At 48.8% G+C, this 15,664-nt stretch overlaps 1 protein-coding gene across 3 annotated transcripts in view; it reads right to left on the reverse strand.

Moving 5' to 3' along the window:
• Positions 1–11,614: 11,614 nt before the first annotated feature.
• TBC1D24 (TBC1 domain family member 24) overlaps positions 11,615–15,664 on the reverse strand; it is a 32,831-nt gene continuing 28,781 nt past the window's right edge. For all 3 annotated transcript variants that reach the window (XM_053276841.1, XM_053276843.1, XM_053276842.1), the window contains one exon: positions 11,615–15,435. In XM_053276841.1, the coding sequence (XP_053132816.1) occupies positions 15,281–15,435 (155 nt within the window). In that variant the 3' untranslated portion in view covers positions 11,615–15,280. The remainder of the gene's footprint in view (positions 15,436–15,664) is intronic.

Below are 15,664 nucleotides of genomic sequence, written 5' to 3' on the forward strand. Positions count from 1 at the left end.
GAGAAGCTGCTGCCAGTCTGTGAAAACAATACTGAGTTAGATAGACCAGTGGTCTGACTCAGTATATGGTGGCTTCCTATGTTCCTATGAGTTGCCGTCTTTCCAACTGGCCCACTCCTGTGGACATATTGTTCTATTCTACAATCCTTGTCTTCTTGGTTCCATGTAATATTCTAATTTTCTGGGATTGTGGATTTGGGGTTTTCATGAGCTGTACGCCATGATCATCACAATTATAACAAATTAAGGCTTGACTTATCTCGCTTTGCATGTAATGCGTCTGTCTCATATATCAGTTTCACCTTTTAATTTGCATTACTGAAATTAATGGACTTTTGCACGATATTCTAATTTTCCGAGTTTCACCTGTATATCACTGCTGCCCGATATCGGTGTTTCCAACATACCAGCAGGGATTCGAACCGGCAACCTCTGGTTTGCCCACTGCGCCATTCGGTGGCTCCCTTACTGTAACTGGCTCTTTTCTGGAGGGTTTTTATGGAGAGACACCCACAGGCAAGAGATGTGGGCGCGTCCTCTCCCCTACCTCTGAACCTGGGCCCAGCCTACAGCCACCAAGCCTAGAATTATTTATGGGTAGATTAGATAGGTTTGCTTCTCTTAGACCAAGGGCTATGAAACAATGACGTTTGCACAATGCCACAATTCCCCCACATTTCTGCTTCTGCATTGAGCAGTAGCAAACTCCATTTCTGTTCCTCTTTTCTGCTCACATGCTCGAGGCACAGACTGTTGCAAGACTGCGACTTCTCTGAGTATTACTGGCCATCTTCTTCCCTCCCCCCCCCACCCCCTCCGACATTTTGCTGGTGAAAGTCGGGGCGTGCCGGCATCACGGCTACCCTCCGAATGGATATTGCTTTGCCGCCTCCATGATTACCTGCTACTGAAATCTCCTCTGTCTCTACTGAGGAAGGGGTGACTCTTCACTCGGGGGAGGAGAGCGGGTCCGGTGGTCACGGGCATGAATTGCCCCCTTTGCTAAGCAGGGCCCACCTTGGTTTACATTTGGATGGGAGAGTACGCGCGAGGGCTGGGACACACAAGAAGGGTAGGCCCCTCTGGCATCCCTATCGTTTGAGCTCTGGGGACAACTATATAGACTCTGGTTGTGATTCATATTTGCTGGATTGCAGGCCAAATTGCCGCTTCATTCATTGGGGGAACTGAACCCAGAATTTGCAGGCTCTGAGCAGTGCAAATAAGAGAACCAGTTTTTTTTGTTGAGAGAGAAAATAGATGCATTATTTACGGGTGTTAAAAAAAAAGGAATACACACAGTTCTTCCATCTTCTCTTCCTCCACTCTCTCCAAATCAGGTGACCGTGTCAGCATCACATGGAGAGAAATAAAGATGAGGCATTGCTGGGTACTCAGCAAGCAGAGAGGAGAGGGAAGAACAAGGGAAGCTGCCTCGTGCTGAGTCAGACCATTAGTCCATCTAGCTCAGAACTGCCTACACTGACTGGCAGCGGCTCTCCAAGGCAAGAGTCTCTCCCAGCCCCACCTGGAGATGCAGGAATTGAACCTGGGGCCTTCTGCATGCAGGGCATATGCTCTACCACTGAGCAATAGCCTGTCTCAAATTATCTATCTATCATATTTCTATACCGCCTGATATGGACATCTCTAGGCAGTGTACAAAATCTAAAATATTTAAAAGTCGACGCAGATTAAAATACATGACGCAATAAAAACAGCGTAAAACAGTTATTAAAATAAATGATACATAACTTGTATACATGATTATGTATACAAATTATACATAAGGAGCTACCTTTTACTGAGTCAGACCCCTGGTCTATCTAGCTCAGTATCATCTACCCAGACTGGCAGCGGCTTCTCCAAGGTTGCAGAGGCAGGAGTCTCTTTCAGCCCCATCTTGGAGATGCTGCCAGGGAGGGAACTTGGACCTTCCACATGCAGGTGCTCTTCCCAGAGCAGCCCCATATCTTGCAGTGCTCACATGTAGTCTCCCATTCAAATGCAAACCAGGGCAGACCCTGCTCAGCAAAGGGGACCATTCATGCCGGCTGCCACAAGACCCGCTCTCCTCCCCAACTCCATAACTACTACGGATATCTCTATACCGCTCTTCAACAATATTCTCAAGGCAGTTTACATAGAAAAAGAAAGAATACATAAATGAGATGGCTCCCTGTCCCCAAAGGGCTCACAGTCTACAAAGAAGCACAAGGCAGACACCAGCAACAGCCACGCAAAGGCATATGGGCCCTTCAGCAGGCAAGAAACCAATTAAACATTAAGCTCCAAAGTACATCATTAATTGCTCCTTGAGAAAGTCGTACGTCAAGATCGGAGCTGGTCTTGTTTTGGGTTCCTCCTGCGTTGTGGACATGGAAAGCAAAACCTCGCTCTTTCAGGCTGGTTCCAGCCACAGTGGGGATGGGACGAGCGCTGTTGGCACATCGCATGCCACGGTTTGGGCTCATCAGAACTATTCTTCTGGCTTGTTTACCCTGATATTAAATTTGACCCCAACCTTGGTCCATCCCCAGGAGTTCCTCAGAAGGAAGCCACTGCAAAAAAAATCCTTGGCAGTTCAGCCTGGATCTAGTGGAAGTTGGACGGAGAGGTCTGGCTGTGGCCATTACAGGTCCGCTCTAACACTTCTGGTTCCCTGTCAATGCACTTGGAGGTGGGAGGAGAGAGAGCCTTGAGTCACTTGAGGTGCCCTCTCCTGCCAGAGGAGCTCTTACCCCTGGACTTTGGGGCCAAAGTCCAGGGCCTCCACATCCCCTGGGGTCCCCCAAGTCTTTAGTCTGTCCCAGGTGGTGTGGTCACCCAGACGAGCAGGGGAGGTGGGGGGCCTCCAAAGGCCTTGAGGTCCAGGCTCCAAAATCACCTAGGTGAACCTCTGGCAGACCCTACTCAGCAAAGTGGACAATTCATGCTCACTACTGCAAGAACTGTTACCTTAAGTACCAAATTTGGGCTTACCTTAAGCGCTGTTCCTTCAAACACGGATTCCCAGATATTGTTGACTACAACTTCCAGCATCCCCAGCTGCAATGGCCTTTGGCTGGGGATGATGGGAGTTGTAGTCAACAACATCTGAGGATCCCTGCTAGAGGGAACACTGTCTGTAAGCCCCTTGAACGTGTGTGGAATGTATTGTATTAAGACGGCTGGAATCAAACTAGGATCAATGAGTCAGCAGCTGATGTACCCTAAGATTTCCACTCGGCTTTCGTTTGCTACAACAGCTTCCACATGTGTGCGAGAACAAGACTGATCAGCCTCCTATCCTGCCTTACCAAGCAGACAACAGCACCTCCTTTCCATGCCCCCTGCCCCCCGGCGTTAATTTCCACAGCCTGTTTTTCCCCCTTGTGGTTTTCACTTCTGCATTTCCCCCCTTCATTGTTCATGTCAGGAAGTTTTCCAAGAAGGGTTTGATGCAACCAGGGCCGTAACAGGAGCCCACCCCTGCTAAGGAGGAGGCGGCTGCTGCTGGACTTTGCCAACAACCAGGACTTCCGGTTGTTGCCAGAGCCATGCCATCTGAGCATGGCAAGAGTGCGAGACAGAGTGCAAAACAGGCAGGAGCTTTGGCACCAGAGTTCCCTGCAACAGGGATTCCCAGATGTTGTTGACTACAACTCCCATCACCCCCAGTTCAAGGCCATTGCAGCTGAAGATGATGGGGTTGTAGTCAACAATATCTGGGAATCCTTGTAACAGGGGGACACTGCTTTGCATCTTTCCCTATTCATTTACTTTTATTTTAGGTTTATATTCTGCCCTTCCTCCCAGGAGCCTAGAGGGGTGCCGATGGTTACACTTATCCTCACAACAAGGCTGTGAGGTAGGTTATGCTGAGAGATAAGTCATGGCCGAACGGGGATTTGAACTTGAGTTGTAGTCCAACTCTCTAACCACTACACCACACTGGCTCCATCCCCAGACTCACCCACAATGTTCGCCTGGAACCTTGGGGAGCCGGTGACAGTCAGTGTAGACAATCCTGAGCTAGATGGACCAATGGTCAGTATCAGGCAGCTTCCTATGTCCCTAAGGTACACACAGTTGAAATGCGAACGCAGAACACAACTGAGAAGTTGGGCATTCCTTCTGCTTTCTTTACGGTGAGCCTACACCACATGAGAACAAGTTCAGCTGAAGCATGGGGGAAACTCCAGGAGCTTTCTCAGATGCCTGGGTTTACTGTGAGTTCCAATTTGCTCCAAAAAACCAACACAAAAAGTGGATTCTTTTTACCCCAGACAGAAATGGATATTTATATCCCCTGCTAACTGGGCAAAGAGGCACCTTTTAATGTGGTGATTCTCTTTATTTAGCAGGGGGAGAGTAACTGGCCCTATCCACCCCCAGCACAGTACTTCCAGTGACTGTTTCTGGTGTCTATCTTATGTTTCTTTTTAGATTACAAGCCCTTTGGGGACAGGGAGCCATCTTATTTATTTGTTATTTCTCTGGGTAAACCGCCCTGAGCCATTTTTAGAAGGGCGGTGTAGAAATTGAACGAATAAATAAATAATAAATGAACAAATATAAATTTACACTGGATATTTAAAAAAAATGACGCTTTTGAACGTTGATGCTGGGTGCTTTCCAGATTAGATCCTGCAACGGGGTCATGGCATATCTTGGAAGTGTGCTTCCACACTTCCTGCATTGTGACACCGCAGTCCCTATGCTGACAGCAGGGTCCCGTTCACACTTCCAATGCCTTGTTTTGAATTTAATCGCTGTGATATAGAGCTAGGACGTCTTAAATCTGGCATAAGGAAGTTGCTTTTTTTCTGGGTTGTTCGTTTCCGCAAGACTGCTCCCCCTGCTGGTTATGTTTCGAATGCGACTTGCCTGAACGGAGGCATTTTGCTGCTGTTGAGCAGGTAGCATGGAAAGCACCCTGGATAGGACTTTTGAAGATACCATGGACAGCCAGGAAACAAAACAAATGGGTCATAGAACAAATCAATCCAGAATTCTCACTCAAGGAACAGATGACCAGGCTCAAACTATCATACTTTGGACACATTATGCAAAGACCCAGCGCCCTTGAGAAGTCCATAATGCCGGGAAGAGTTGAAGGAAAGGAAAGAAGAGGGCGACCAGCAGCAAGGTGGATGGACTCGATTATGACAGCAATGAAGGCACCACTGAGAGACCTTCAAGGCCAAGTTGAAGACAGATCATCCTGGAGAGAATCTATCTATGTGGTCACTAAGAGTCGACATCGACTTGACAGTACTCAATCAACCAATCAATCAGGCTACACTCTAATGCGCAGTGAAAAAGTTACTTGCGTGTGAAGTGCTCCCCAATATCTCGCAGGGACTTTGGGGTAAATTTGGCCGATATGTGAACACACACCCTCATTCTGGAGGAGATGTGAGCTAAAAGCCAGGTGTGAAATAATTCCAGGTATTGCGGATAGTCAACCATTGTTCTACCTGCTTGGTGAACTAATAGCAACTGTGGGAAGGACACAGAGAGCAGAATGAGAGATCCTTTTTCAGAAGACCATGATCTTCTGATCTGGGCATTAGCAGGACTTTTTCCAGAGGGGGGGGATATACACATATAAAGTATGTAAATAGAAATAGCAGCACAGCAGGTTGAATCCAACGTTAATATTGATTCCATCTAGGTGGGAATTTCCCCCCTTGGCTCTCCTCCCACCTGGCCACCCATGGATCCTGGGAGTTTTAAGAACAAGCAGCAAGTTGCAAAAGGGTTAAGCAATACACTTATATATTCTATTCTGAGGCAGAAGGATTTGCCTGTGGTGCTTCCTCTAGCCAGCCTGCAGTGAGGAAGTATAGTCTTCTGTTCCATGATAGCTGAATGGCTCATCCAACTGGGCGCGGGAGGCGGGGATGTTCCTTAAAGAGGGCTGGAAAAGGTAGCTCACTTCCTTGTAACTGATGTTCTTTGAGTGGTGGTCATCTTTTCCTATTAAGGAAAGGCTAGAGGAAAGAAAAGAAAAGCAGGGATGGAGAGAAGAATGGATTGCAAGATTCACCAAAAGCCAGTGTGGTATTTATTAGAAAGATAGACTTGTGCCGGCAAGTCAGTGTCGACTCGTGGTGACCACAGAGCCCTGTGGTTGTCTTTGGTAGAATACAGGAGGGGTTGACCATTGCCTCCTCCCACACACGATGAGATGATGCCTTTCAGCATCTGCCTATATCGCTGCTGCCCAATATAGGTGTACCAGCGGGGATTCGAACCAGCAACCTTCTATTTGTTAGTCAAGCATTTTCCTGCTCCACCACTTAAGGTGAACTATTAGGTATTTTACAGATATCGTAATTGCAGCAGAACCTGGACCTATCTTTGACCTCAGGAGGGGTTAAGCTTTAGCATCCAACCTCCTCCTCTTCCTTCCTTGCTTCCTTCCCTCTCCAAGGCGCTATTAGACCCTGAAATGGGGTCACGTCGTATCTCGGAAGTGTGCTTCCACACTTCCTGTGTTGTGACACCGTAGTCCCTATGTGGACAGTAGGGTGCTGTTCACATTTCCAATGCCTTGTTTTGAATTTAATTGCTGTGAAATAGAGCTAGGATGTTGTACAGCTGGCATAAATTTTTTCGGGTTGTTAGTTTCCACGAGACTGCTCCCCCTGCTGTTTACATTTCTAATGCGACCTGCCTGAACGGAGGCATTTTGCTGCTGTTGAGCAGCTAGTCTGGAAAGCACCCAGCTTTCTGTCACTTTCCTCCTCATACAGTCCAGCCTGGGTGTTTGGATTTGCCGTGGAAATCCCCACTATCAGCCGTTTTGAATTTCCACTCCCTCCTGCCCTCACACTACATGTGGTCTTTGCCCACTTTGTATCCTGGTTTTTCCATCATCAGTTGCAAAGTGTGTGTGTGGGGGGAAGTTAAATGGCAGCGGGAGCATAATGACTAGAACAACTCATCTGAGATCTGGTTATGATCCACATAGGTTGCAACTTGCAACAACCCACCCAAAGACGCCCAGTGATATTATGACCGCAGGGAGGCCATCCATGCTTAAGCCAATGACTTCCTGACCGTCAGGGATGACCGGATGATACTCGCTTCGTGTGAACTCATGACTGGAAATCTCTCTCTCTCTCTCGCTAGCACTAAACCAGCTCTCCCTGTATGTAGCTTCCTGCTGATGGCATTTGCACACAGATTGCACGCTGCCCTGAATGCCCTGGCCGAAAGCCAATACTCAAACCTAGTAGTAAGTACAAGACCAATATTATTGCCTGTAGAATATCGGCCAGTTCCCTGCTTTCAGTCTGCTGCTGTGTACCAGCCCAGGTTGGCACATCTCGCTGGTTGTGGCATACAGGGGGTTAACAGGTGTGAAGCCAGAAATAGCTCTTTGCTAGCTAGGGCATTAGGGAATGAGAACAAGCGAGAGGCAGACGCTGAATAGCATCCTGCCTTGTGACTGTGGGAAACCGGGATTGCAGCAGCAGGAGCAGGCTAGGTGCGTGCAATTGCAATTCCGAACAGCACATCACACTGGGAGAAGCCAGCCCAGGGCAAGAGGGCCGCTGCCTTTGCTTTCAGGTTCAGATCTGTTTATGGTCCTGGGGCACCAACTATGGAAGGAGGACACCGTGGCCTTCTGTCACACCGCAGTCTTCTACGCAGGCTGCTGGCAGAAATCACAGACTCAGCTTTCTCTCCACCCCCCCACACCGCCCTAGACTTCCAGTTCATGTGAAAGAGCAGATCTGAGCTGAGTCACTTGCTCGGTTATTTCTGGGAAGGGAAGTCAGGCTTGGAGTTCACCCGTTAGCGCTGGAGGATTTGCTTTTTCCGAGGTTTAATAAGGGGCCTCTTTGCAAAGCTGTTGTCTGAGGACTCGCTCCGTGCACCTGTCCATCTCATTCGACATTTCCAGTCCACCCGCCCTAGACAAGGCAGGCATTGAACCTCATGTGTGTGCGTGCATGCATGCGTACACACACACACACACTCTCTCTCTCAAATTAAACAATGTGCCTGTGCAAGTTTAGTCAGCTGAAGGCATGATGAAAGCACCTTAATTTTTGTTCTGCTGCCTTCAGTGCCTTACCCCTTGAATCTCAGTTGGCAAACTGAAACATGCCCCCCCCGCCCCGCCCCACTCCATTTTAAATTCTGGGGAAATAATACTGCCAGAAAGTTTCCTCCAGAGTCTCACACCACATATAAGGAAGTTGAATCAAACCCAAACCCTGGCCATAGACATTTTCACAGCACATCAGAGAAGAACTTGAACCTAAAATCTCTTCTTGAAACTCAAGCAGCGATAGGAACATAGGAAGCGGCCAAGTCAGACCATTGGTCCTCCGATCCAGCTGTTGCTTAGCAGACGATCATGGAAAGATTGGACTTCAACTCCCATAATCCCCAGCCAAAGGCCACTGGGCCTGGGGATTATGGGAGTTGAAGTCCAATAACATCTGGGTACCCAACGTTGAGAATCCCTGCTCTAGACAATACTGAGCTAGATGGACCAATAGTCTGACTCGGTAGAAGGCAGTTTCCTATATTCCTGTGACCTGGGGCTGGAGACAACTTCTACATTCTTGGCCCTGCGGTTCTCCCTCATCAGATTCTATCATCCCAAACAGGGTATGGTTGTGGTTCTAGAGCCTATTCATTTTTTTTAATTCTCCAGTTACATATCTGTTTAAAGCTTTTCCCCTCCCCTGTTAAGCTTTCTACTATTAACATAGCTGCTGCAGCTAGGGTTGCTATAGTCTGGCTTTCCAAATCCGGGGGCTTAATTTGCATATTATGTAAATTGGCTCAAAAATAATTTCTGAGCAGAATAGTGGCTGCATCTTTCGCTCCATCTCTCCACCTCTACGAGGGCGAGAGCATCGCTTTTCTTTTTAAATGAAAGCTGAAATCCAGGCAGATCTGGGTGAGAGGTTTAGAATCCGGGTGAAACCCTGAATTTCGGGGGGGGGGGGAGGGGGATGGCAACTCTAGCTGCAGAGAAGTGCTTGGGACGGAACTGTGAATCAGAGCTCCTCCAGTTCAAATCTCTTCTTTGGAATGAATTCACTAACTGGCTTCAGGCGAGTCACTTCCTCTCCGACCCAGCTGCAAGAGTGGGATAAGACGGCCTCACAGAGTGGCGGTAAGGGCCATACAAATCACATGCGCTGTGCACAAAGCGAGATACACGTGCTACAAATTAATTTGACCAACATGATTTTGCTCAGAAGAGCATCGCGCTCATTGCTACCAGGACAGCTGCTCGGCTTTTGTCTGTGACAGCTCAGGCCTTCCATGTTTTCATACGCTGGAGTCCATGAGCCAAGCCCACAAATCTAGGCCCTCAGTACCATTCCAGCGGACGAATACTCTGAGTGATTTTTGGCAATGTCTGCCCCACTAGCCAGTAGTGGAGCCAGACCAGCGGCTACCTGTGTCCAGCTGCTGCTATGGCGGCCCCACTTGCCTCGCCCAAATCAGCAAACCCAAATAACTGAACAGCAATGACGTTAGTTACCAACGTTTTGGAACAATGGACTTGCCAGGGTAGAGAGCGCTGATTGCTAAAAGGAAGTAGAAATTGTTACATTGCGCAAGGGTTTCAGTTACTTTTTTCCCCTTGGTTGGGAAATTTAATTTGCAGTTTTTAAACACGGGGGTGGAGGGGAAACTGGTCGCCTCGAAGATACAAAGGAGTCTAGTGTACAGACCAGAAGAGTGGTCAGCTCTTGTATTTACAATTACGGAACTTGAAAGTAGAAAGGTCCCGCGGTTACTTTTGGCAGTTTTCTTCACTCACGGGCTACCCAAAGGAGCGACACAGGCGCGCCGCCCTTCTGAGCTCCAGAGAGCGAGGGCGAATCTTGATGCAATGGCAAAAACCAGAGAGCTGGTTTTGCAGTACATTTTGGGTATCCCATCCTATGCATGTTACCCAAAATATAAGCAATAATTCTTGCATTGCTGAGCGCCATGAGCCTAGACTGACGAGAAGTCCGCAGTTATTCTAGTTGCACCCCTGAACGTTAAGTGTTGGCTTTCCCAGCAGCGACAGCATCTCTTCGACAATCCTTCCCAAGGGTGCTGAGATGTGGGCAGAGGGTGAGACCAAGACCAAGTGCTTCCACTTGGGAGGGCCCAGTCAACCACTGCTGCTGTTTGGGGCTACCGAGGCCATTGGCGGAGGGAGGCAGATGATGAGAGACATCTCCGAGGTTTAGGTTTATGGTCTTTCCTCTAATTCAGGACAAAAGGCTTCAGCCACAGGGTCCAACTACTTTTGAAGCCAGCTCAACTGTGCCCTCTTGAGGCCAGAATCAGGGTGCTGCAGGCATTGTACAGAGGTGTTTTCTTTTGCAGACGTGGTCAGTTTTTATCTTTAGTTCTGCCTTCAAACAGAGGTGAGGTGTAAGAGCAAGTGGTAAAATTGGTACCGCTATAACCTTTAAGCAGGGGCATGAAAAGCATTGCCAGTTCATACCTAACATAAAAGCATTGGCTTAATCCTAGCCAAGACCACCACCACATTTTGAGCTTCCAGATGCACACCAGGAAAAACCAGCCTGCTTTTGCTTTCCACCTACCTCAGGACTCCACTTGCTTACATTTGGATGGGTAAAATATGAGTGCTCTGAGATATTCCCCTCAAAGGATGGAGTCATAGCTCAGAGGCAGAGCATCTGCTTGCATGCAGAAAGTCTAAGATTCACTCCCCGACATCTCCAGGTAGGGCTGGGAGAGGCTCCTGCCTGAATCTACCTTATTGCAGACATTGATTGCTGTATTAGACAGTGTCCAGAGGTTGAATATCAAATATTTACACACTCAGATAAGGCTTTACAGAGAATTCCTAGGCAGAATGAGTGAGAGTGCGATTCCCTTGAGCTGGCAAGGACATCCGACCTGCCCAAGTCAACCCAGCTGTAAGCTTCCATGCTTTATGGAGGCAATGGACCACCAACAGCATCGTCTGTGAATCTGTCATTTGCACACAGCATGTGTTTGCTAGTCATTTGGCCTACGAGCAGGCTTTGCCTAGGATAGTAAAGCCTTTTGATATCTGATATTCTGTATGAAGACACTTGGTTTCAATACCAGATGGCTACAGCTTCAAATGTGTTTTTTAAAACAATAAAATAAAGAGATCGCTAAGTGTTTCCTGGTTGCCCAGCAGGCAAGCTTGCCAGATGAAGACGACAGAATAAATGGATTCTGAGGGACATCTGTAAGACCTCCAGTTTTGCATTTTAATTAAAAGCCTCCACCCATTCACCTTAAGTGGCACAACAGGGAAATGCTTGACAAACAAGCAGAAGGTTGCCAGTTCAAATCCCTGCTGCTACTATATCGGGCAGCAGTGATAGAGGAAGATGCTGAAAGGCATCATCTCATACTGCGTGGGAGGAGGCAATGGCAAGCCCCTCCTGTATTCTACCAAATAAAAAGAATGGAGGCTGCATTAGGAACTGTTGTGTTTAGGGAGGAGGTGAGGGCAGGGGGTGTGCCCCATCACTGGCCTCAAGCCCCTAGTACCTGCCCAACCCAGCCAGCCTCCCTAGGGGTTTGTCCCTGGCGCCAGAAGTATCAGATAGCTGGCCCCCAAAACCCTGCAATGCAGTCAACGTGGTTAAATCATGTCTAGAGTTTATTTTCCAAGAAAAGTCAATCGGATTTCTGTGTGGCCACAGAGTCACACACATACACAGACAGTTGCCAAACAACTGGGCAAGGAAAGGGAGTTTAGGAGAGGGGCAGACATCACAGGGCAAGAGTGATACAGCTGCTTCCGGGGGAAACCCCACAAGAGGAAGAGGTTTAGAAATCGGCACATTCACATGTACGAGATCTAGCCAGGTACAAAACATTCACTTCGAGACGAGACACGGCAACCGATACAGAGCGATGCGAGAGATGGCAACTGAGATCTTTCTTAGCTGGCCTTCCCCAGCTTTCAGATATAGCTCCTCAGCCCCCAGGTTGCTCTGCCCCAGCTGCAGGAGGGCACGTTTCCTTGCCTGCTTGCAATATCATGCAGCATTACCATGGTGACTGCTGAAGTTAAAAAAAAAATCATATTCCAGAGGAAAACTAGGACATGTACCTCCGAGAGGCAGGAAGGAGGATCCATTTCAGTGTGAAACAAACAGAATCCACAGGTGCTATATTTTCACACTAGTGCTGGGATTAATCACCATCCGATATGTAGGGGGCTTCTTTTTCAAGTTTTGCTATAATGCAGCCGTTCTCCAACTTGGGTCCCCAGATGCCGTTGGACCACAACTCCCATCACCTCCAGCTACCGAGGCCATTGCAGCTGGGGATGATGGGAGTTGTAGTCCAACATCTGGGGACCCAAGCTGGAGAACGGAAAGCATTCTTGGTATTTTGGAGTTTAACCAGAGGTGATGACTGTTCTCTTTTCCATCCTCCTCACAGAGGAAAAAAGATGAGATTCCTAAGCTCCATCTCAAATGGAAAAATAGGTAGTGCCCTCTTAAGCATGGTTTTCTTGGTGAATTAAGGAAAGCGTCCATGAGGGGGTCTAACACTGCAGACCACATGGGCAGGTGAGTCGTTTCCCTTGACCTCCTCCCCCACCAAAAGAGGCTGGAAACTTTCTAGTACATACATCGAGTTTCGTGATTCAGGAGCAGTTCTCATGATGATTACTCGGGGAGGAGAAGCCTCCTACCTTAGTTCAAGAGCTGCTCAGACAATCAGAAGTAAGGAGTTCACACAGCTCCTGAACCAGGTTAAGCAGCTTCTCTTACCTTAATAATAACCACGAGAACAGCCCTACTATTTCCTGCTAAGCAACAGAGGTCATGATCTAGAGCAGGGATTCTCAACCTTGGGTCCCCAGATGTTATTGGACTTCGACTCCCATAGTCCCCAGGCCCAGTGGCCTTTGGCTGGGGGTTATGGGAGTTAAAGGCCAGTAACATCTGGGGACCCAAGGCTGAGAATCCCTGCTCTAGAGTAGCTCCTTCCCAACCATCAAAAACCAACATTTCACACACAAATCTCATCAGCATGCTCAGTATTCGCCACACCTAGGGCCTGGGTTCCAAGAGAGGACATCAGGAACTGTTCATAAGATGATGACCGTTGGTTCATTTATACCCCCGTTTGGGGAGATGTTACAGAGGAGACAAAAGCCGCTTTCGTGTTTGCCCAAAGTGATGCAGTAGCAAACGGATCTCGGGGCATGACTGCCCGTATCCCTCCCAATCCTGCCACCGTATCAGTTTCACCTCCCGCTTGGGCAGTCACAGACTCCCATTTTAATTTTCACAATGCAATGTCAATGGATAGACTCCATGCCTGAGCATGCACAACTTGATTGCTAGGATTTCTGCATTAATGGAATATTTGGGGGTCATTCCTCGAGTGCAGTGAAGGCTGTAAAAATGGATATGACAGAAGACAACCAGGATCGCCACCAGCAACCACCATATCACAAGACGATGTTGCCGATAAAGCTTCACCAGCTCTCACAAGCAACTGGCTTCAGCAGTGAGGCGTCATGCAACGGCCGATTCTCCTTGCCTGCATCAGCCCTCAGAAGCCTGGGCCTGGTCAACTTGGGACGCAAAAGGGTTGAACCCTGTCTTATGACACACCAGATCCTGCAACACACTCTTTGAACAGAGGAAAAAACCTTCCAACTTTGACCACCTGCAGCCTCAGAGGCCAAAGTGTACCGCGTTCTATGGCATGCCTTGGGTCACATAACAGTTTCTTGCTCCCTTCAAATCCCCATTTCCATCCAAATTGAGTTTACCTTGTCTATAAGCCAACACTAACAGGCCAGTTTGCAGCTGTGCCATGTCTGTGAAAGAAAAATCCACATCCTCCTCCAAACTCTCCGCTTTACTGCAATTCATTGCATAGGATACTAGATATGTATGATAATACTGACAAGACTCTCCTTCATTTGCTAAATGGACAATGCTCACAGCCAATCAGGACACTCAGGGGGCGGGCAAAGCAGATGTGCCTTACAGAGAGGGCATTTCTTCAGTATGAGGCTTACAGCTTCGTTCGGCTCACTCCAGGCAAACTGCACTGGAAGGAGAGCTGGATAATGAGACGGGCAAAGGCTGTACAAGAATCTTCAGTGGTCAGAAAGCTACCCATTACCGAGACAAGAGCGCCCCCTAGAGCCTCTGGGGAGAACAGTCAATTCCTAATTAAGACAAGAGATTGATAAAAGCACCAATCATTCTCCTGATCAAAGAAGATGGCTTTCATTTGCCGAGGTGAGAGGTCAGTACAGCTTCCTCAAGCTCCAGCCAACTTTCTTTTGGCAGAGGAGCGGAGCAACAGCTCAGATGCTGACAGAAGGTGGGGAGAAGAGAATGGGGGGTCTGTGCACTGCATATAGGTCTTTGGCTGCCAGAATCTGCCCCACCAAAAACCTCACTGATCATACTGGTATGCAACACCAGGAATGTAAACAGAACAGCAGGGGTAGCACGTGGCACTGGATGCCCAAGAGAGGAGCACTTGAGGGTGGTGGAAAGCCTTCCGTCACTTCCAAATGACTCCGCTTTATTCCACCCACCTTGCACAGTCAAATGAATGTTATGCACAGGCACCCCATTCCAACAGATGGAGGAAACCGATTTTAGACCACAAACAGCTTGGCTCCAGAGAACAGCACACAGATCCAGCTGAGGTATCCCCCTCCACCCCACGTTGCAACCCCCTGGATTGCTTCTCCTTGGGGGTGAAGGCATCCTTTGGGACGACGTGCTCTGCAGCCAAGGGGTGGCAGTGGGAGTGGGGGAGAATCGGCAACATAATCACTTCTGCGCACACACACACACAGACACACACACACACACACGGATCGTGCTGAAACCAGGCCTGTGTTGGTAGGAATTTGAAGCTGCTGTAAACAGACAACCGATACTGCTGGGTGAAGCCACCTGGCAACAGACATCCGCCAGAATCAGGAACTCCTCGGGCCTCGCAGAGGCTCTGCCGTGGCAGTTCCAACATGGCTCCGCGCCGGCCTTGGGGTGGGAAGGATCGCCACCCGGTTGCCAAAGCGAATCAGGATAGGAAGAGAGGTCTACCGAGGTAAGGCGGCTAAGGAATGTGCAGGATGAACCACAAGCGACCTATCAATAAATACGGTGGCAGGACAACCAGGCCCTGCGTTTAAGGGAGTTCGAGGACCAAGAGCCTGCCCACTGTCGGTCCGGAGGTTGAGCTCGGCTCTTGCAACTGGGATCCAGAGAGTCTCGAGGGGCTGGTGGTTGCGAACGTGGCGGGGGCAGCGGCCTCAGCTGCTCATCGTGTCCTGGAAGCCCCAGACCTCCATGATGGCGATCTGGAAGCTCTCGGAGCACAGCGGCTGGTTGTTGAAGGTGTTGCAGTGGCCTGTCCTCCCGTGGTTCAGGTCTGCGTCGATGTAGAGAGCTTGGCCATCGCCGCCGCCTGCAGAGAGGAGACCGGAGTCACATCCTTTGGCATCAGTCCAGGGGAGGACCTCAGCCTCCCACCGGTTCGGAGGTCAACACCCAGACTAGTCAGCCGTGACGGAGCACCATTTAACGAGACTAGTCATGACCAATGCAAGTCCCACCAGTTTCAGTGGGGCTTAATTATGACTGACTTAGTTTGGCTGTTATGCAGTACTGGTGCTTTTGCAGACATGAGACCATTG

This window comes from Hemicordylus capensis, chromosome 13 (assembly GCF_027244095.1).
Source record: "Hemicordylus capensis ecotype Gifberg chromosome 13, rHemCap1.1.pri, whole genome shotgun sequence".
Lineage (NCBI taxonomy): Eukaryota > Metazoa > Chordata > Lepidosauria > Squamata > Cordylidae > Hemicordylus > Hemicordylus capensis.